Below are 21,329 nucleotides of genomic sequence, written 5' to 3' on the forward strand. Positions count from 1 at the left end.
TGAGTGGAAAGGTAAGCCTACTCTGTCTGGAGTGGAAAGGTAGGCCTACTCTGTCTGGAGTGGAAAGGTAGGCCTACTCTGTCTGGAGTGGAAAGGTAAGACTAATCTGTCTGGAGTGGAAAGTTGTTCCACTGGTTGTCATAAGGTGTATGCACCAATTTGTAAGTCGCTCTGGATAAGAGCGTCTGCTAAATGACTTAAATGTAAATGTAAATGAAAGGTAGGCCTACTCTGTCTGGAGTGGAAATGTATGCCTACTCTGTCTTGAGTGGAAAGGTAAGCCTACTCTGTCTGGAGTGGAAAGGTAGGCCTACTCTGTCTGGAGTGGAAAGGTAGGCCTACTCTGTCTGGAGTGGAAAGGTAAGACTAATCTGTCTGGAGTGGAAAGGTAGGCCTACTCTGTCTGGAGTGGACAGGTAGGTCTACTCTGTCTGGAGTGGAAAGGTAGGCCTACTCTGTCTGGAGTGGAAAGGTAAGACTAATCTGTCTGGAGTGGAAAGGTATGCCTACTCTGTCTGGAGTGGAAAGGTAAGACTAATCTGTCTGGAGTGGAAAGGTAGGCCTACTCTGTCTGGAGTGGAAAGGTAGACCTACTCTGTCTGGAGTGGAAAGGTAGGCCTACTCTGTCTGGAGTGGAAAGGTAGGCCTAACTTTTGAAAATACCATGCTCAGATTCCTAATGGCCTCTCAAATTAAATTATTTGGAACAGTTTCATTGCAAACAAGACACACTGACTTGCCATTGGAAAAATCTGATAATATGAACACAGGCCTATCTCTCTGTCCATTCTTAGTCTGTCATTTCGGTAATTTGTGTGGTATTAAAAAAATATTCAGGCAATTTTTTCTCGGACCTGCAAATATCATACTAGATTCATGCAATGATTTTACTATAAAAGCGATCTTTCCAAGCCTACTCTTGTCCATGGTGGTCTGCGAACCCACAGCCTTCTGGCCCACAGCCCTGTGCACTATCAAAATTCCCATGTTGACATGTAATGCTTACAGGACAAATAACTATTTCTAAAACTGCATATCTAAGGCTCTGGTCTATTATTTTAGGTATAGGGAAGGGTCACTTTTTTAAGCATTCAGGGAGAATTTAGGTCAAATTTATTTTGCTGAAGGGAGGACCATCCATTTTCATTTCAGAGAGGTCCGATTTTCTCCATGTAACCCTTATTATAAATAACTTCGCTACCTCATCTCTGTACCCCACACATACAGTTGTCTGTAAGGTCCCTCAGTCGAGCAGTGAATTTCAAACACAGATTCAACCACAAAGACCAGGGGTGTTTTCCAATCCTTCGCAAAAAAGGGCACCTTTTGATAGATGGGTAAAACAAAATTAAAAGCAGACATTGAATATCTCTTTGAGTATGGGGAAGTTATTAATTACACTTTGGATGGTGTATCAATACACCCAGTCACTACAAAAATACAGGCTTCCTTCTTCACTCAGAGTTTAATAGCTGTGATAGGTGAAAACTGAGGGCGGATCAACAACAACATTGCAGTAACTCCACAATACTAACCTAATTGAGTGAAAAGAAGGAAGCCTGTACATAATACAAAATATTCCAAAACATGCATCCTGTTTGCAACAAGGCACTAAAGTAATACTGCAAAAAATGTGGCATAGCAATTCACTTTTTGTTCTGAATACAAAGTGTTATGCTTGGGACAAATCCATTACAACAAATTGCTGACTACCACTCTCCATATTTTCAAGCACTGTGGTGGCTACAGCATGTTATGGGTGTGCTTGTCATCATTAAGGACTGTGGATTTCTTCAGGTTAAAAAGAAACGGAATGGAACTAAGTATAGTCAAAAATTATAGAGGAAAAGCTGGTTCAGTCTGCTTTCCAACAGACACTGGGAGATTAATTCCCCTTTTAACAGGACAATAACCTAAAACACAAGGCCAAATATACACTGGAGTTGGTAACCAAGAAGACAGTGAATGTTCCTGAGTGGCTGAGTTACAGTTTTTACTTAAATCTACTTGAAAATCTTTGTCAAGACCCGAAAATGGATGTCTAGCAATGTTCAACAACCTATTTGACAGAGCTTGAAGAGTTTTGAAAATAATAATTGGCAAATGTTGTGCACTCCAGGTGTGGAAAACTCTTAGAAACTTGCGCAGAAAGACTCACAGCTGTAATCGCTGCCAAAGGTGCATCTACAAAGTATTGACTCAGAGGTGTGAATACTTTTGGAAATGAGATATTTCTGAATTTCATTTTCAATAAATTTGCAAACATTTTTAAAACATGTTTTCACTTCATCATTATGGGGTATTGTTTGTGGATGGGTGAGAGAAAATACATATTTAATCCATTTTGCTTTCAGGCTGTAACACAACAAAATGTGGAATAAGTCAAGGGGTATGAATACTGTCTGAATGCACTGTATGTTGACCATATTTCAGATGATGTTTGAAACAGGATGGGCTTGTTTTTGCAAACGGACCAGTAAGTTCTATCTGGACAGACTAAAGTCATGTTCTGGCATCACATTGTGCATGTATTTAAATGGTGTACAGGCGCCCTCTCTGTCATATTGCAAAAGCATTTCCTTTAGATCCAATCCAGTGTCTCTGTGCATGTATTTAAATGGTGTACAGGCGCCTCTGTCATATTGCAAAAGCATTTCCTTTAGATCCAATCCAGTGTCTCTGTGCATGTACAGTGGGGTCCAAAATGATTGACACCCTTGATAAAGATTAGCAAAAATGACTATATAAGATAAATAATTCAAAATACTGAGCTATATTGAATGCTCCACCTTGCGAGGCTAACAGGCACTGAGCCTTTTTCTAAAATATTTTATGAATTGGAGAACACATTGGGATGATTCCAAAAGCATTTCCACCACCATAGTGTTTCTGTAGGTATGTATTTAAATGGTGTACAGGCGCCTCTGTCATATTGCCAAACCCACCACTCCAGTGTCTCTGTGCAATGAGCTTTAAATTTTAATGTCATCTGACCAAAGCACCAGTTCCAATCCAGTGCGAATGGCGTGTAGAAAATCCAGGTTTACATTTGTTGGATGACATGAAAATAAGGCATTTCTTTAGCCTCCAACACCAGTGGTGGGTTTGCATGAATTTAAATGAGCAGAAAATAACCTCATACCTCTGTCATAAAAATGGTGGTGGATATAGATCCAATCCAGTTGTTGGCGCTATTTTGCTTCCTCTTTGTCCTGGGGCCCTTGTTAAGGTCAACGACATCATGAACTTTACCCAGTACCAGGACATTTGCAATCAAATCAAATAAATCTAAATCTAAATGTTTTGATAAAATGTGCCTTTAATGCAACAGGTGTAGATTTTACGGGAATGCTTACGTCAAACCCATTCCCAACAATAAAGTGTTAAAGATGCGCAATGCAGAAGTCACTCCACCATTGCATGTTGTTAAAACTCTAGTAATTTGCCTAAATTCAGTTTATTTGACAAAATAAGCTAGTATAGTGTAGACAATCACTGTACCATCTAACAAAACTTAAAAAGGGAAGCATAGAAATAGCGCAAAAGATAGAACAGATCTAATGCTTCTTAGACTTTCAAATAAAATAATAGACCTATAACTCACATTTCACAGTATTTGGTCGTTTAGCTCAAAAAGTTACATACAGTGCATTTGGAAAGTGTTCAGACTCCTTGACTATTTCCACATTTTCATATGTTATAGCATTATTCTAAAGTTGATCAAAAATCACCAAAAAATCGTCATCAATCTACACACAAGACACCATAATGACAAAGCAAAAATAGTTTTTGGACATTTTTAAATTCACAGGCTTAACTCAGTGCTTTGCAAAAGCACCTTTAGATCGATTAAAGCATTGAGTCTTGGGCATGTACGTTACAAGCTTGGCACACCTGTATTTGGAGAGTTTCTCCCATTCTTCTCTGCAGATCCACTCATGCTCTGTCAGGTTCGATGGGGAGCGTTGCTGCACAGCTATTTTCAGGTCTCAATCCAGATGTTCGATCAGGTTCAAGTCCAATCTGGCTGGGCCACTCAAGGATATTGAGACATTGTCCTTTAGAGCCACTTCTGTCTTGTCTTGGCTGTGTGCTTAGGGTCATTGCTGTGTTGGAAGGTAAACCTTCACCCAGTCTGAGGTCCTAAGTGATCTGGAGCAGGTTTTCATCAAGGATCTCTTTGTACTTAGCTCCTCATCTTTACCTCAATCCTGACTAGTCTCCCTGCCCCTGTCGCTGAAAAACATTCCCACAGCATGATGCTGCCACCACCATGCTTCACCGTAGTGATGGTGTCAGGTTTCTGCTCAGACGTGACGCCAAACCCACATTCAGGCCAAAGAGTTCAATCTTGGTTTCATTAGACCAGAGAATCTTGTTTCTCATGGTCTGAGAGTCTTTAGGTGCCTTTTGGCAAACTACAAGCAGGCTGTCATGTGCCTTTTACTAAGTAGTGGCTTCCATCTGGCCACTCTACCATAAGGGCCTGATTGTTGGAGTGCTGCAGAGATGGTTGTCCTTCTGGAAGTTGCTCCCATCTCCACAGAGGAACTCTTAAGCTCAGTCAGAGTGACTATTGGGTTCTTGGTCACCTCCCTGACCAAGGTCCTTCTCCCCCGATTGCTCAGTTTGGCCGGGCAGCCAGCTCTAGGAAGAGCCTTGGTGGTTGCAAACTTCTTCCACTTAAGAATAATGGAGGCCACTGTGTTCTTGGGGACTTTCAATGCTGCAGAAATGTTTTTGTACCCTTTCCCAGATCTGTGCCTCGACACAATCCTGTTTCGGAGCTCTACGAACAATTCCTTCGACCTCATGGCTTGGTTTTTGCTCTGACATGCACTGTCAACTGTGGAACTTTGTATAGACACGTGTGCATTTCCAAATCATGACCAATCAATTGAATTTAGCACAGGAGGACTCCAATCAAGTTGTAGAAACACCTCAAGGAAAATCAATGGAAACAGGATGATACACCTGAGCTCAATATTGAGTTTCAATGCAAAGAGTCTGAATACTTATGTAAATAAAAAACTGTTTACCCTTTCAATTTAATACATTTTTGAATAAGGCTGTAACGTAATAGCATGTGGAAAAAGTCAAGTGGTCCGAATGCTTTCCAAAGGCACTGTATTGCCACTTTAAAATGTAAGAAAAATATTTGCTGAATGAAAAAGGAAATAGTAAAACAATAAAATAACAATAACGAGGCTTTATACAGGGTTACAAGGTAGTTGAGGTAGTTGCGATAGCAGAGAGAACAGTCTATGACTTGAATGGCTGGAGTCCTTGACCATTTATAGGGCTTCCTCTGACACCTCCTGGTATAGAGGTCCTGGGTAGCAGGGAGTTCCACCCCATTGATGTACTGGGCCGTACGCACCACCCTCTGTAGCACCTTGCGGTCGTGCTCGTGCCCTCTTCTCAACTCTCTTGGTGTGTTTGGACCATGAATGTTCGGCCCTCCGTTTCCTGTAGTCCACGATCAGCTCCTTCGTTTTGTTGATGTTGACGGCGAGGTTGTCGTCCTGGCACCACACTGCCAGGTCTCTGACATTCTCCCTATAGGCTGTTTCATCATCGTTGGTGTTCAGGCCTACCACCATCGTGTCGTCGGCAAACTTAATGATGGTGTTGGAGTCGTGTGCGGCCACGCGCGACTGAGCATGCACCCCTGAGGGGCCCTTCAAGTCCAGGATCCAGTTGCTGAGGGAGGTGTTCAGTTCCAGGGTTCTTAGCTTAGTGGTGAGCTTTGAGGGCGCTATGGTGTTGAATGCTGAGCAGGAGTCAATGAACAGCATCCTCACGTAGGTGTTCCTTTTGTCCAGAAGGGAAAGGGCAGTGTGGAGTGCAATAGAGATTGCATCATCTGTAGATCTGTTGGGGCGGTATGCAAATTTGGGTTGATCCAGGGTTTCTGTGATGATGGTGTTGATGTCAGCCATTACCAGTCTTTCAAAAGCACTTCATTGCTTGAGATATAAGTGCTACTGGGCGGTAACCATTTAGACAGGTTGCCTTGGTGTTCTTGGACACAGGGACTATGCTGGTTTGCTTGAAACGTGCAGGTAATTCAGACTGGGTCAGGGAGAGGTTGAAAATGTTAGTAAAGACACTTGTTCTCTGGTCAGTACATGACTGTGCCAGGTCACTGAAACTTGGCCACAAGACAATAACCCAAACACATGTCAAAATCCACAAAGAAATGGTTCATTGGCCACAAAATCAACATTTTGCAATGACCGTCTCAGTCTCCAGACTTGAAACCCACTAAATATATCAAGGATTCTGTAGGGAGGAATGGTCTAAGATCCCTCCCAATGTGTTCCCCAATTCGTAAAACATTTTAGAAATGGCTCAGTGTCGTTATCATCACAGGATTAGATATTAAAAGGTACTGGAAAGAAACATCAATAATTTGATGAAAAAAAGTATTAGGGTTTAAACAAAATATAATTATCTGAGCAATTGTAGTAGTAGAAAATACAATAATTCCACAATTTGTTTTATATATAATATACCTCAGCATTTGAATGATTTATTTTATACAGTCATTCAGTCATTTTTGTTCATCTTTATCAAGGGTGTCAATAATTCCGGACCCCACTGTACACAATTTCCCTGCTTAACAGGAGTTATAATGGGTTCTGGGTTTAGCTTAAGTCAGACAGTCAGCAGCTGAGAGTGAAGGCCGGGGTTCATGTGTTAAGGTTAGAGTTCACTTGTAGGGTCAGTCTGAGTGAGTGTTGCTGTTGTTTGTTGGTTTGACCCGACTACTAGGCTGAGACAGTTTATGTTCTGACTGGAAGAAGTTCCTCTTTCCTCTCTCTCCTCCTCTGGTTCACTCCTCATTCCCCCACCTCCTCTCACCTCTCTTTTTTTCCTCTTCCTTACCTCCTCTCCTCAGCTCAGCCCATCTCCTCTGCATCTATCCAACTATCTCCTCTCCCTCGATTCCTTCCTCTTTTCCATCCCTCCTCCTTCTACTTTCCTCCCTCTAATAATCTCCTCATCCACCTTGTCTCCCTCTTCCTCTTCCTTTTCCATATTCTTTATAACCTCCTAAAGAAGAACCAGCTCTTCTTTATACCTTCCCCCTGCAACAACCAGCTCTTCTTTATACCTTCCCCTGCAACAACCAGCTCTTCTTTATACCTTCCCCCTGCAACAACCAGCTCTTCTTTATACCCTCCCCCTGCAACAACCAGCTCTTCTTTATACCTTCCTCCTGCAACAACCAGCTCTTCTTTATACCTTCCCCCTGAAACAACCAGCTCTTCTTTATACCTTCCCCCTGCAACAACCAGCTCTTCTTTATACCTTCCCCCTACAACAACCAGCTCTTCTTTATACCTTCCTCCTGCAATAACCAGCTCTTCTTTATACCTTCCTCCTGCAACAACCAGCTCTTCTTTATACCTTCCCCCTGCAACAACCAGCTCTTCTTTATGCCTTCCTCCTGCAACAACCAGCTCTTCTTTATACCTTCCCCCTGCAACAACCAGCTCTTCTTTATACCTTCCCCCTGCAACAACAAGCTCTTCTTTATACCCTCCTCCTGCAACAACAGCCAGCTCTTCTTTATGCTCTCCCCTTGCAACAACCAGCTCTTCTTTATGCCCCCCTCCTGCAGCAGCCAGCACTTCTTTATGCCCCCCTCCTGCATCAACCAGCTCTTCTTTATACCCTCCTCCTGCAACAACAACCAGCTCTTCCGTATGCTCTCCCCCTGCAACAACCAGCTCTTCTTTATGCCCTCCTCCTGCAACAACCAGCTCTTCTTTATACCTTCCTCCTGCAGCAGCCAGCTCTTCTTTATACCCTCCTCCTGCAACAACAACCAGCTCTTCTTTATGCTCTCCCCCTGCAACAACCAGCTCTTCTTCATACCTTCCCCTTGCAACAACAAGCTCTTCTTTATACCTTCCCCCTGCAACAACCAGCTCTTCTTTATACCTTCCTCCTGCAACAACCAGCTCTTCTTTATACCTTCCCCCTGTAACAACCAGCTCTTCTTTATACCTTCCCCCTGCAACAACAAGCTCTTCTTTATACCCGCCCCCTGCAACAACAGCCAGCTCTTCTTTATGCTCTCCCCTTGCAACAACCAGCTCTTCTTTATGCCCCCCTCCTGCAGCAGCCAGCACTTCTTTATACTTTCCTCCTGCAACAACCAGCTCTTCTTTATACCTTCCTCCTGCAACAACCAGCTCTTCTTTATACCTTCCCCTGCAACAACCAGCTCTTCTTTATACCTTCCCCCTGCAACAACCAGCTCTTCTTTATGCCTTCCTCCTGCAACAACCAGCTCTTCTTTATACCTTCCCCCTGCAACAACCAGCTCTTCTTTATACCTTCCCCCTGCAACAACAAGCTCTTCTTTATACCCTCCCCCTGCAACAACAGCCAGCTCTTCTTTATGCTCTCCCCTTGCAACAACCAGCTCTTCTTTATGCCCCCCTCCTGCAGCAGCCAGCACTTCTTTATACTTTCCTCCTGCAACAACCAGCTCTTCTTTATACCCTCCCCCTGCAACTACCAGCTCTTCTTTATGCCCCCCTCCTGCATCAACCAGCTCTTCTTTATACCCTCCTCCTGCAACAACAACCAGCTCTTCTGTATGCTCTCCCCCTGCAACAACCAGCTCTTCTTTATGCCCTCCTCCTGCAACAACCAGCTCTTCTTTATACCTCGCCCCTGCAGCAGCCAGCTCTTCTTTATACCCTCCTCCTGCAACAACAACCAGCTCTTCTTTATGCTCTCCCCCTGCAACAACCAGCTCTTCTTTATACTTTCCTCCTGCAACAACCAGCTCTTCTTTATACCCTCCCCCTGCAACAACCAGTTCTTCTTTATGCCCCCCTCCTGCATCAACCAGCTCTTCTTTATACCCTCCTCCTGCAACAACAACCAGCTCTTCTGTATGCTCTCCCCCTACAACAACCAGCTCTTCTTTATACCTTCCTCCTGCAGCAGCCAGCTCTTCTTTATACCCTCCTCCTGCAACACCCAGCTCTTCTTTATGCCCCCCTCCTGCAACAACCAGCTCTTCTTTATACCTTCCTCCTGCAACAACCAGCTCTTCTTTATGCCCTCCTCCTGCAACAACCAGCTCTTCTTTATACCCTCCTCCTGCAACAACAACCAGCTCTTCTTTATGCTCTCCCCCTGCAACAACCAGCTCTTCTTTATACTTTCCTCCTGCAACAACCAGCTCTTCTTTATACCCTCCCCCTGCAACAGCCAGCTCTTCTTTATGCCCTCCTCCTGCATCAACCAGCTCTTCTTTATACCCTCCTCCTGCAACAACAACCAGCTCTTCTGTATGTTCTCCCCCTGCAACAACCAGCTCTTCTTTATACCTTCCTCCTGCAGCAGCCAGCTCTTCTTTATACCCTCCTCCTGCAACAACCAGCTCTTCTTTATGCCCCCCTCCTGCAACAACCAGCTCTTCTTTATACCCTCCCCTTGCAACAACCAGCTCTTATTTATGCCCTCCTCCTGCAACAACCAGCTCTTCTTTATACCCTCCCCCTGCAACAACCAGCTCTTCTTTATGCCTTCCTCATGCAACAACCAGCTCTTTTGTATGCCCTCCTCCTGCAACAACCAGCTCTTCTTCATACCTTCCTCCTGCAACAACCAGCTCTTCTTTATACCCTCCCCCTGCAACAACCAGCTCTTATTTATGCCCTCCTCCTGCAACAACCAGCTCTTCTTTATACCCTCCTCCTGCAACAACCAGCTCTTCTTTATGCCTTCCTCCTGCAACAACCAGCTCTTCTTTATACCCTCCCCTTGCAACAACCAGCTCTTATTTATGCCCTCCTCCTGCAACAACCAGCTCTTCTTTATACCCTCCCCCTGCAACAACCAGCTCTTCTTTATGCCTTCCTCATGCAACAACCAGCTCTTTTGTATGCCCTCCTCCTGCAACAACCAGCTCTTCTTCACACCTTCCTCCTGCAACAACCAGCTCTTCTTTATACCCTCCCCCTGCAACAACCAGCTCTTCTTTATACCTTCCTCCTGCAACAACCAGCTCTTCTTTATGCCCTCCTCCTGCAACAACCAGCTCTTCTTTATACCCTCCTCCTGCAACAACAACCAGCTCTTCTTTATGCTCTCCCCCTGCAACAACCAGCTCTTCTTTATACTTTCCTCCTGCAACAACCAGCTCTTCTTTATACCCTCCCCCTGCAACAACCAGCTCTTCTTTATGCCCCCCTCCTGCATCAACCAGCTCTTCTTTATACCCTCCTCCTGCAACAACAACCAGCTCTTCTGTATGCTCTCCCCCTGCAACAACCAGCTCTTCTTTATACCTTCCTCCTGCAGCAGCCAGCTCTTCTTTATACCCTCCTCCTGCAACAACCAGCTCTTATTTATGCCCTCCTCCTGCAACAACCAGCTCTTCTTTATACCCTCCCCCTGCAACAACCAGCCCTTCTTTATGCCCTCATCCTGCAACAACCAGCTCTTTTGTATGCCCTCCTCCTGCAACAACCAGCTCTTCTTTTCTTTATGCAACAACCACTTTTGTTCCTCCTGCAACAACCAGCTCTTCTTTATACCTTCCCCCTGCAACAACCAGCTCTTCTTTATACCTTCCTCCTGCAACAACCAGCTCTTCTTTATGCCCTCCTCCTGCAACAACCAGCTCTTCTTTATGCCCTCCTCCTGCAACAACCAGCTCTTCTTTATGCCCTCCTCCTGCAACAACCAGCTCTTCTTTATGCCTTCCTCATGCAACAACCAGCTCTTCTTTATGCCTTCCTCATGCAACAACCAGCTCTTATTTATGCCTTCCTCCTGCAACAACCAGCTCTTATTTATACCTTCCCCCTGCAACAACCAGCTCTTCTTTATGCCCTCCTCCTGCAACAACCAGCTCTTCTTTATGCCTTCCCCCTGCAACAACCAGCTCTTCTTTATGCCACCCTCCTGCAACAACCAGCTCTTCTTTATGCCCTCCTCCTGCAACAACCAGCTCTTCTTTATGCCCTCCTCCTGCAACAATCAGCTTGGATCACAAACTAAGATACCATCTTAGTTTGTTTAAATAAATACTGTGTCAATATGAGAGCAACCAAAGCATAGCAGACACATTGATATGACATGAGCAAAGATGAGTAAATTGTAACCAATTAGATTTCAATCAAAATAAACAATTCACCTTCTTTCAATGATAGTCCCAAAATGAAGTTCATATATAATCCTAACCAAAGTCTCAATGTCCAATGTTACTAAGGAAGTCAAAATCCAATCCAAGAACAGTTCAAGACAAATAGTCAATCTCAAAGCAAGAATGGGCAATCCACCTTCAAAATGAATATATAACTGCAAAAAAGAAACAGTAAACAGTGTCACACTCCTATCTCCTCCTCCTCCTCTTTTCTTTCCTTTCCTTGACTTTTTCCTCCTCATCTGCATCATATTGCTGAGATTGTTATGATGGTCATTTCAATTACTATTGAAATATGTCCTTGCTGTATATTTAATTTGTACAGTACTGTAATATACTGTAGCCACAACAGCTGCACAGATTCCCATAGACTCCTATGGAGTACATCTCAATAGTCACAATAGTCTGATAACATAAGAAAAGTTCAGTCGTCATGAAAGAAGCCAACCAGAACCAGTTCTTTAATTTCACTGCAAACTGAAGAAAGAAGATGAGGAGAGAAAACCACTACATTATTGAGATGCACCCATTTTCTCTACTGACAATCAGGCTCAAAATAATTGCTTATCAAATGAATCCTTGCCACTTTCCGTAAAATGTTAACATAGTTTTCTGATGAAACACATTTGCTGTCGGGGGCAGACCGTGAGTTTGTTTTTGTCAGAGTCAGTCCTTTAAGAACATTGCCTGGAAGGCACTAACATGGCTGCCAAGAAATTATGTTATGTTGTCTACGTCTCAGAGCAGCCTAAGCTTCTTGGTTGAAACCTGAAGGATAAACTTATTCTGTCTGGCTGTTGATGGTCTGGGCCTTGGGCTGTGCTGCCTATGTGCCTCAGGGGAGACTCCTGAGAGGAGACTGAGATCAGGCTGCCCTCTGCAGGCCAGACTGGGTTCTGCAAGTGTGTCTGCTGATCTGACTCCAGTCCAGCAGAGGTTATCCCAGGTCATCATATCATACTTGCTCAGAAAGTGGTGGTACAGAGTCATCCATGCTGCTGGTATATACATGGGCCTGGAGTCTCTCTAAGAATAATTATGAATGGTTAGTTTTCTTGGAAATGCATATTTTGCTTTTAACCCAACCCCATGAGAAACACACACACGCACGCACACACACGCACACGCACACGCACACACAAACACAGAGAGAGAGGTTGGTAGCCAGCCAGTATCAGCCGCGGTGCAGTACCGTAGGTACAACGATTTGCTATATTTTATGTGCCCATATATCTAGGTGAGGGGTTCGTCAATGTGCTGGGGCATACCACAGTATGCAGGAATCCAAAGCTTGCAATTTAGAACGGGTAATCTCTACAGACCCCTCACTGCTATTTGTGTGTGTTTGAGTATCTGCGCGTGTGCCTTGCCACAAACCTTTCCACTTACTTTCCCAATCATGCTTCCAGAATGTCTGTGGTTGTCCTGTTGGCTGGCTAAACTTTGTCCTCCACTAGCTGTGTGGTCAAAAAACAACAACATTTTTACTTACATTTCATGCACAGTGAAGCAATGATAACTTACTATAGGATAAAACTACAGCTGAATATTGCAGTGAACACAGATAAACAGTATCTATTACTGTGTATTGTTTGCTGTGAGGAGCTTCCTAAACCTATATATACCTCCACCTGTTTACCTCTCCTGTGTACTCAGCAGAGGAAAGGTAAGCCGTGCTAGTTTAATCAACTGATATAAATACCCTGGGAGAGACAGAGACAGAGAGAGGTGTCTGGAAAGAGTGTGTGAGGGCTGGTCTCTGTGACATCCTCTGTGTTAGTAGAGATTCATCTGGGGGTTGATCTGTCCTCAGAGGAAGGGGTAGTTGATATAGCCAGAGCTCAGATACAGACCTATCTACCACAGATATGGTGTACAGCATGGCATCTTTAGAGCAACACACTTGTTTAGCCAGGGGGGGTTTCTCTCACCTATCTATCTCTCCTCCTTTCTCTCAGTCTCCACTCCACCCTCACCACCCTTCCTCTACAGCCCAGATACCCTTTCTCTCTCTCTCTCTCTCTCTCTCTCTCTCTCTCTCTCTCAATGTAGAGCTGCAGTGGTAACTGTCTGTTTCTGTTTCTGCAGTAAGGCTGTAGTGGACTGGTTGCGTGCTAAGTTGCGCTGGGCTAAGCTTGTTGGAGCCAGCAGTGTTGTCAGGGCTGCGATGTGTAATGCAACACAAACACACAGTAGCCGGCGAACAAACCACACTCCAGGTGGAATGGGACCACGAACCGTCTGACTATACCTCCCAGAGAGAGAGAGAATGAGAGAGATGGTGTGAGTGGGAGAGAAAGGAAGAAGAATGGGAGCAGGGGGAAAGAGTGGAAACAGAGGGTACACAGCCAAATAAAGAGATAAAGATGGAAGCACTGAACACACAAACACACACACTAACACACACCAACATACACTAACACACATGCACACACTCCCCAAATGTCTGGGCTAGTCTTTTCCCATGCAGTAGGGTTTCACAAACACATAGACAGAACTACACCTGCGGAGAGCTTATCTGTCCTTCCCATGTGCTTTATCCAATGTTTATTAAATGTTTCCAGGGTCAGGGCTGGGCCAGTGGCATGCCAGCAACAGCAACTGGTGCTTTATGAGTACTTTCATCTCTGTGTGTGTGTTAGTGTGTGCGTCCGTGTGTGCATGTGTGTGCGTGTGCGTGTGTGGGGGTACTGAATGCTGAGGGGGACAGGTTTATGTGATAGGAGAGATGCTGAGCCTCACCAGCTGCAGTGCAGACAGACAGTGGTTCTCCAGTGTTCAGAGGTCTCAAGGTGACTTCATCACACTATCATAGCTGGATGTGTGGAGACTGTGTACCCAAACAGACAGAACACACAGCTCAAGGTCGTAGGTCTTTTTCTTGTATAGCTGTATTTGAACTTCAATGTATTTTATTGAGGGGAAGATGCGTATGTACAAATTGAGGAAGGAAATTATTTAACTGCAAATCTATCAACTTTAAAATGAAGAGAATAATGCATCCATGATTCTGAGGTGCATGAAAAAACAGTCAAAAGAAACAAGTTAATACAGTATCTGTTCAGATTATACAGTATATGTTCAGATTATACAGTATATATTCAGATAATATAGTATACGTTTAGATTATACAGTATATGTTCAGATAATACAGTATACTTTTAGATTATACAGTATACGTTTAGATTATACAGTATACGTTTAGATTATACAGTATATGTTCAGCTAATACAGTATACTTTTAGATTATACAGTATACGTTTAGATTATACAGTATATGTTTAGATTATACAGTATATGTTCAGATAATACAGTATATGTTCAGATTATACAGTATATGTTCAGATTATACAGTATACGTTTAGATTATACAGTATACATTTAGATTATACAGTATATGTTCAGATAATATAGTATACGTTTAGATTATACAGTATACGTTTAGATTATACAGTATATGTTTAGATTATACAGTATATGTTCAGATTATACAGTATATGTTCAGTATTTACCATTTTATCTGTTGGTGAAGACAGTTGGTTATGAGAGCCTGTACCATTTCATTTATAAAAAGTGATTGATTGTTGTTGTCAGACAAGCATTCAGACAGGCTGAGGGAGGAAGGCAGCAGTGCTCTGATAGTGAGGTCCCCTGCTGTATAGACAAGACTGTCGGAGGGAGGATGTGGTCGAGTGGTCATGGTCGAGGTTATCTGACTATTGAGTGGAGAGGAGATGACCATGAGAGAGAAGGAGATGGAGAGAGAGAGAGTGTGTGTGTGTGTGTGTTGAGAGAGAAAGGGAGAGAGGGTGTTATCTGCATGGAGAAGAGGAGGTGACTGTGTGTGAGAGAGATTATCTGGGCTATAGAGGAAAGGTGGTGAGGGCAGAAGGCTAGAAGGAGGTGTGTGGACTATCAGCCCTGGGAGAGACCCCAATCAACCTTACCTAATGATACCCTGTCAACATCGGAGAGAGAGAAGTACAGGGAGACTGACAGAGGGAGAGAGAGGGGGGGAGTGAGGTGAAGGACAGATAGAGAGAGAGAGGAAGGGAGAAATGGAAGGAGAGAGAGGTGAGGGAGGGCCACCGACAAGGCCCAGACAGCCCCTCTGTCGAAAGTTCTGGTGAAGAGTATGTCTGTGATGAGCGTATGAGATGGGTCTATTTCTGTAAGGTGCTTTTAGCCAAAGAGATATGGGACTGAAGGAGAGAGGATGACCTGTGTGCCCTGGAGGTGGTTTAGATGATACAACTATTTCCCTCTTCTCAACATGATGTAGAACTAAATCTGCACTGAGCTCATACTGAGGCATCTGTGTCGGTCACTTTTGTCTCATCATTGTTATTGGAGGGGTCATTGTGTTGTTATTTTTCTAGTTGCATATTTAATATCCCCCCTCCCTTCTTTGTGTCTCTGTCAGGTACCTGGCTAAATTGTCGTCGGTGGGCAGTATCAATGATGAGGAGACGTGTGAACGTCTGCGAGGACTCATCCATAAACAGGTACACATCTACCATGACAAACAGTGGCAATATTTTCAGGTTTCAAGGTTGGCAGGGTATGACAGGATGGTACATATGTTATAAAAGTTACACTACCGTTCAAAAGTTTGGAGTCACTTAGAAATGTCCTTGTTTTTGAAAGAAAAGCTAATCCAAGTTTGTCATTTTAAAAGACTAATTGATCATTAGAAATTCCTTTTGCAATTATGTTATAACAGCTGAAAACTGTTGTTCTGATTAAAGAAGCAATAAAACTGTCCTTCTTTAGACTAGTTGAGTATTTGGATCCTCAGCATTTATTGGTTCGATTACAGGCTCAAAATGTCCAGAAACAAAGACCTGAAACTCGTCAGTCTATTCTTGTTCTGAGAAATGAAGGCTATTCCATGCAATTGCCAAGAAACTGAAGATCTCGTACAACGCTGTGTACTACTCCCTTCATAGAACAGCGCAAACTGACTCTAACCAGAATAGAAAGAGGAGTGGGAGGCCCCGGTGCAAAACTGAGCAAGAGGACAAGTACATTAGAGTGTCTAGTTTAAGAAACAGACGCCTCACAAGTTCTCAACTGGCAGCTTCATTAAATAGTACCCGCAAAACGCCAGTCTCAACGTCAACAGTGAAGAGGCAACTCCGGGATGCTGGCCTTCGAGGCAGAGATGCAAAGAAAAAGCCATATCTCAGACTGGCCAATAAAAAGAAAAGATTAAAATTGGCAAAAGAACAGACACTGGACAGAGGAACTCTGCCTAGAAGGCCAGTATACCTGAGTCACCTCTTCACTGTTGACGTCAACAACTGTTGAAGTTTAATTGACAAAAACAAGGACATTTCTAAGTGACCCCAAACTTTTGAATGGTAGTGTATGTCTAAGTATTTATATTCAAGATTACAAGCCATAGTAATTGAATTTGAACCAGGAATCTGAATTTGAATCTGTAATCTATGATCATTATTATAACCAGATACAGATCTGTAATGTTATGATCATTATTCTAACCAGATACAGATCTGTAATAATGATCGTTATTCTAACCAGATACAGATCTGTAATGTTATGATCATTATTTTAACCAGATACAGATCTGTAATAATGATCGTTATTCTAACCAGATACAGATCTGTAATGTTATGATCATTATTCTAACCAGATACAGATCTGTAATAATGATCGTTATTCTAACCAGATACAGATCTGTAATGTTATGATCATTATTCTAACCAGATACAGATCTGTAATAATGATCGTTATTCTAACCAGATACAGATCTGTAATAATGATCATTATTCTAACCAGATACAGATCTGTAATAATGATCGTTATTCTAACCAGGTGCAGATCTGTAAGCGCAGTGTGGAGGTGATGGATGCTGTGCGGCACGGGGCTCAGCTAGCCATAGACGAGTGTCAGTTTCAGTTCCGGAACCGCCGATGGAACTGTTCCACACTGGACACCATGCCCGTCTTTGGCAAGGTCGTCACACAGGGTACGCCTCAGTATCAACAACTTATCTTACAATAAATATACTTATGAACTTCTCAGGATAAAAACATTGGCATTTCAGTTGTAGGTGTGTGTTTAACGCTGGCCTGTGTGTGTGTGTTCTTGACAGGCACTCGGGAGGCAGCCTTTGTTTATGCCATCTCAGCAGCCAGTGTGGCGTTCGCTGTGACCCGGGCCTGCAGCAGCGGAGAGCTGGAGAAATGTGGCTGCGACCACAACGTCCACGGAGTCAGTCCAGAAGGTACACACACACACACACACACACACACACACACACACACACACACACACACACACACACACACACACACACACACACACACACACACACACACACACACACACACACACACACACACACACACACTATTTGACTGCTAACTCTCTCTCTCATCCTCCCTCCCAGGGTTCCAGTGGTCAGGCTGTAGTGATAACATTGCTTATGGAGTGGCCTTCTCTCAATCCTTTGTTGATGTGAGGGAGAGGAGTAAAGGACAGTCCCCCAGCAGAGCACTCATGAACCTACACAACAATGAGGCCGGGAGGAAGGTATGATATATCACAACCAACAACTCTGTCATAGCAAAGTCAACAGCAAAGAAAAAGACAGGAGATAAAAACATGCATTATTTCTGTCTCCCTGCAGGCCATTCTGAGCCACATGCGTGTGGAGTGTAAGTGTCATGGCGTGTCAGGTTCCTGTGAGGTAAAGACCTGCTGGAAGGCCATGCCCCCATTCCGCAAGGTGGGCAACGCCATCAAGGAGAAATTTGACGGTGCCACAGAGGTGGAGCAGCGCAAGGTGGGCACCACCAAGGTCCTGGTGCCACGGAACTCCCAGTTCAAACCTCACACAGACGAAGACCTGGTCTACCTGGAGCCCAGCCCCGACTTCTGTGACCACGACCCGCGCACACCAGGCATGCTGGGTACGGCGGGGCGGCAGTGTAACCGGACGTCGAAGGCCATTGACGGCTGTGAGCTGATGTGCTGCGGCCGGGGCTTCCAGACAGAGGAGGTGGAGGTGGTGGACAGGTGCAGCTGTAAGTTCCACTGGTGCTGCTACGTCAAGTGCAAACAGTGCCGCAAGATGGTGGAGATGCACACCTGCCGGTGATCACCATGGAAATCCCCAATGGAGACCCAAACAAATGCCCCATCACACCCCACTCTCTCCTTTCTCACCTGCACAGAAGGATGGGAGGGAGGGAGAGAGGGATGGTGTTTGTGGTTTACCTTTTCCCCATTTCAAAACCATCCCTATTCCTTTTACAATAGACCCCGGGAACAGACAGACAGAGGTGGACAGAGGACATGGGCATTCCCAGTCAGTTCATACAATGTTAAAGGAAAATGATACACATGCACGGGATGTATAGAACTAAAAATATATATATCCCAACAGAGTATTTTCCCTCTCTTCATCTTGTCTCACACTCGGTTGATTCACATTGTTTTGGTTGCTTTTGTTATATCTTTTATTCATTTTCTTTTCATTTTCTTTTTTAACTTATTTGACATTGTTGTGAGCGATTCGGGGTGGATTCGGTGAGGGGAGAGTGGACTGCATGGGAGAGGGACTGAGGGTGGGGTATATTGGACCCGGGGAAAGTGGGATGGCGTAGTGGGGAAAGGGGGGGGGGTGGAGTTTAGGAGGGGGGCTGAGTTTGCCCTCTGTCTTTGCTGCTGCTTTAGGGACTCATCTAGAGTGCTGGATGTAAAGGGAGAGACACGCCTGTCTGTCGGTCTGAGAGAACCGCCCAGAGGAGGAACGCTGACCGACAGACAGACATTTATTATTTGCGGTCCAGGTGTACATGACCGTGTTGTGTTGGGGTAAAGTTGTGTGGCCATTTGTCCCTGTACAGCCCTGATACTGCTCCAATCATCAAATTAGTCACAGATTTACAGAATTACTCACCGAGTCAAATAATTACTCAGGTCTCACAGAATCACTCACAGGCCGGGATTCCATAGGCATTGTGGCTTTTAAAGGCAATGTTCCCATGTTCGCAAATAATTAATTCATGGTAAACGCTACATATGTCGGCTCAATCAGAGATTGGATTGAATCCCATCATTAGTCTGTGTCAGACCAAGGGGGAGTTTGCCCATACAGACAGACAGACAGACAGACAGACAGACAGACAGACAGACAGACAGACAGACAGACAACACCACAAACCACCGTCCCTACAGCTTACCACAACGAAGTCTACACACACAATGATCCCTACAGCTTATTATACAAAACGCAATTACCACACACATCACCGTCCATACACCTTACCAAACACAAAGATGCCAACACACACAAATCATACACCACACACACACACAAAATAGATAACGTACAACACACACTAGCCACACACACACAACACCATATTCCACACACATCATACCATACGCTACTGCCAGGGCACAGGGACTGACCTATGTATGGCTATCATGTACAACCACATAAACCCAAGCTTTTCTATAGTAACATGCTATTCATTATAGAAACATAGATCTGTAAAGACTTATACACTGAAGAAGACTATTCTGAGTATGAATGTATATTAAAATGAAATATATGCTGTGTCAAAGATTATACTCTTGTTTGTCATATTTATTTTGGATTCGTTGGCTTAATATCATTCATTAAAATAACAAACATTGCAGCTGACTTGGTACCAACATCATTAAAAAACAATATCCTGTCATTATCCTGAGTCCATTTAGTTGTGCCCTGAAGCCAAACCCAGGCCTGATTCCTTCCAGGTACGTGTTTAGTAGTGGCAGGCAGGCAGGATGAATGACAGGGACCAGGGGCTGGCTGCCCACATGTGTAGACGGTTCGTTCACCAGGGAGGCCTACAGAGTCCTGCCACAGTCTGGGAGAGCTTCTCTGTGTTGATTTCCACATTGTCAAATACATACACTAGAAGTACTAAAGAGGAGAGAAAATACAGGTATGGAGTAAACGCTAAGTAAAATGTATATGTAGACTTTACCTTATCGGTTTGTGAGAAATACAGAGATATAGTATACATGGAACAGAACAGATACATTAAACCTACATGTGTAGAGAAGAGAAGGCTAGTACTAATCTAATCTATACAATTCGTTTTTGTCTTTACTGTCACTGGAAATCCAAAGATAAGCCTTAACAACGGGACCCTCCCTGCAGTCTGACACCCCTCACCCTCTACCCACATACAACATACACACACGTCACCACAGGACACACATTTCTATGGGAACGGTCCGTGTGTGTGTGTTAGGTACATTACACCCCCAGGGTCTTCCCTCCACCACTGACACGTATAATCACATGTATGTGCCATAGATCAACACATCTATCACTCCAGATATCAGGACACATATCCCCTGGCCATGGGAGCAGGCACAGTGGGTTTGGGAAGAAACAGCATAGAGGTTCATGTTTCACTGCTTCTCTGATTCTTCTCAAATCAGAAGGTAAGAAGGCCAGTATACCAGGGAGCAGGGATGCAGACCACATGGTATCACTGATATCTTTATTCTGTCTGCCTCCAATAAGGCCCTCTGATGTCCCAGATGATGTGGAGAGAGGGGAGTGGGTCGCTACAGTGATTGGCTGATAATATTCCTCATATTGAAACTGGGCATTTCTTAGGGCTCCTGTCCGTACACAGTCAGCTAGGGAAAAAAGAGGGAAGAGAGGGGAGGAGAGGGGTATCAGTAAAACCTCTCCTTCCTGTGTTTGCGGAGGCAGAGATATTGAGGCCTAAGAGCTTTAGTGCTGTGTTCACTAGGGCATTTGTGCGTTTGTGTATTGTGTGTGGAGGAGCAGAGCAATGGTGAAGAGAGAAACAGTTTAGGACTTGGCTGGTTCTAGTAGTACTTCCTCGGCATACCTGTGTGACTCGGTGTGAGGGTTCAGGAGGCACCCTGGTCACATCTGAGAACCATCTGAGGTGTGAAAATATTCCAGTAAATATTCCGGTGTTGCAAGTTGAGTGGGTTGGTGTTCCCACAGTGTTCCTACAATGTTTCTAGGGACAAATGTTTCCCTGTGCTTCCATGTCACCGCCTACCAACCAGGGCTGGTAAAACCTTGAATCATTGCTATTCTAACTTCTGCGATGCATATAAGGCCCTCCCCCGCCCT

At 44.2% G+C, this 21,329-nt stretch overlaps 2 protein-coding genes across 3 annotated transcripts in view; both read left to right on the forward strand.

Annotated features, from left to right (window-relative positions):
* Positions 1–18,788, forward strand: part of LOC118400244 (protein Wnt-4a) — a 29,936-nt gene extending 11,148 nt beyond the window's left edge. Inside the window, exons 2-6 of the mRNA XM_052473464.1 lie at positions 15,606–15,687; positions 17,021–17,174; positions 17,301–17,432; positions 17,598–17,740; positions 17,838–18,788. Coding sequence (XP_052329424.1) covers positions 15,606–15,687; positions 17,021–17,174; positions 17,301–17,432; positions 17,598–17,740; positions 17,838–18,308 — 982 coding nt within the window. The 3' untranslated portion in view covers positions 18,309–18,788. The remainder of the gene's footprint in view (positions 1–15,605; positions 15,688–17,020; positions 17,175–17,300; positions 17,433–17,597; positions 17,741–17,837) is intronic.
* The window catches only part of LOC118400238 (dnaJ homolog subfamily C member 11), a 288,373-nt gene that overhangs the window by 231,712 nt on the left and 35,332 nt on the right, over positions 1–21,329 (forward strand). The window lies entirely within an intron of this gene.

This window comes from Oncorhynchus keta, chromosome 21 (genome assembly GCF_023373465.1).
Source record: "Oncorhynchus keta strain PuntledgeMale-10-30-2019 chromosome 21, Oket_V2, whole genome shotgun sequence".
NCBI lineage: Eukaryota > Metazoa > Chordata > Actinopteri > Salmoniformes > Salmonidae > Oncorhynchus > Oncorhynchus keta.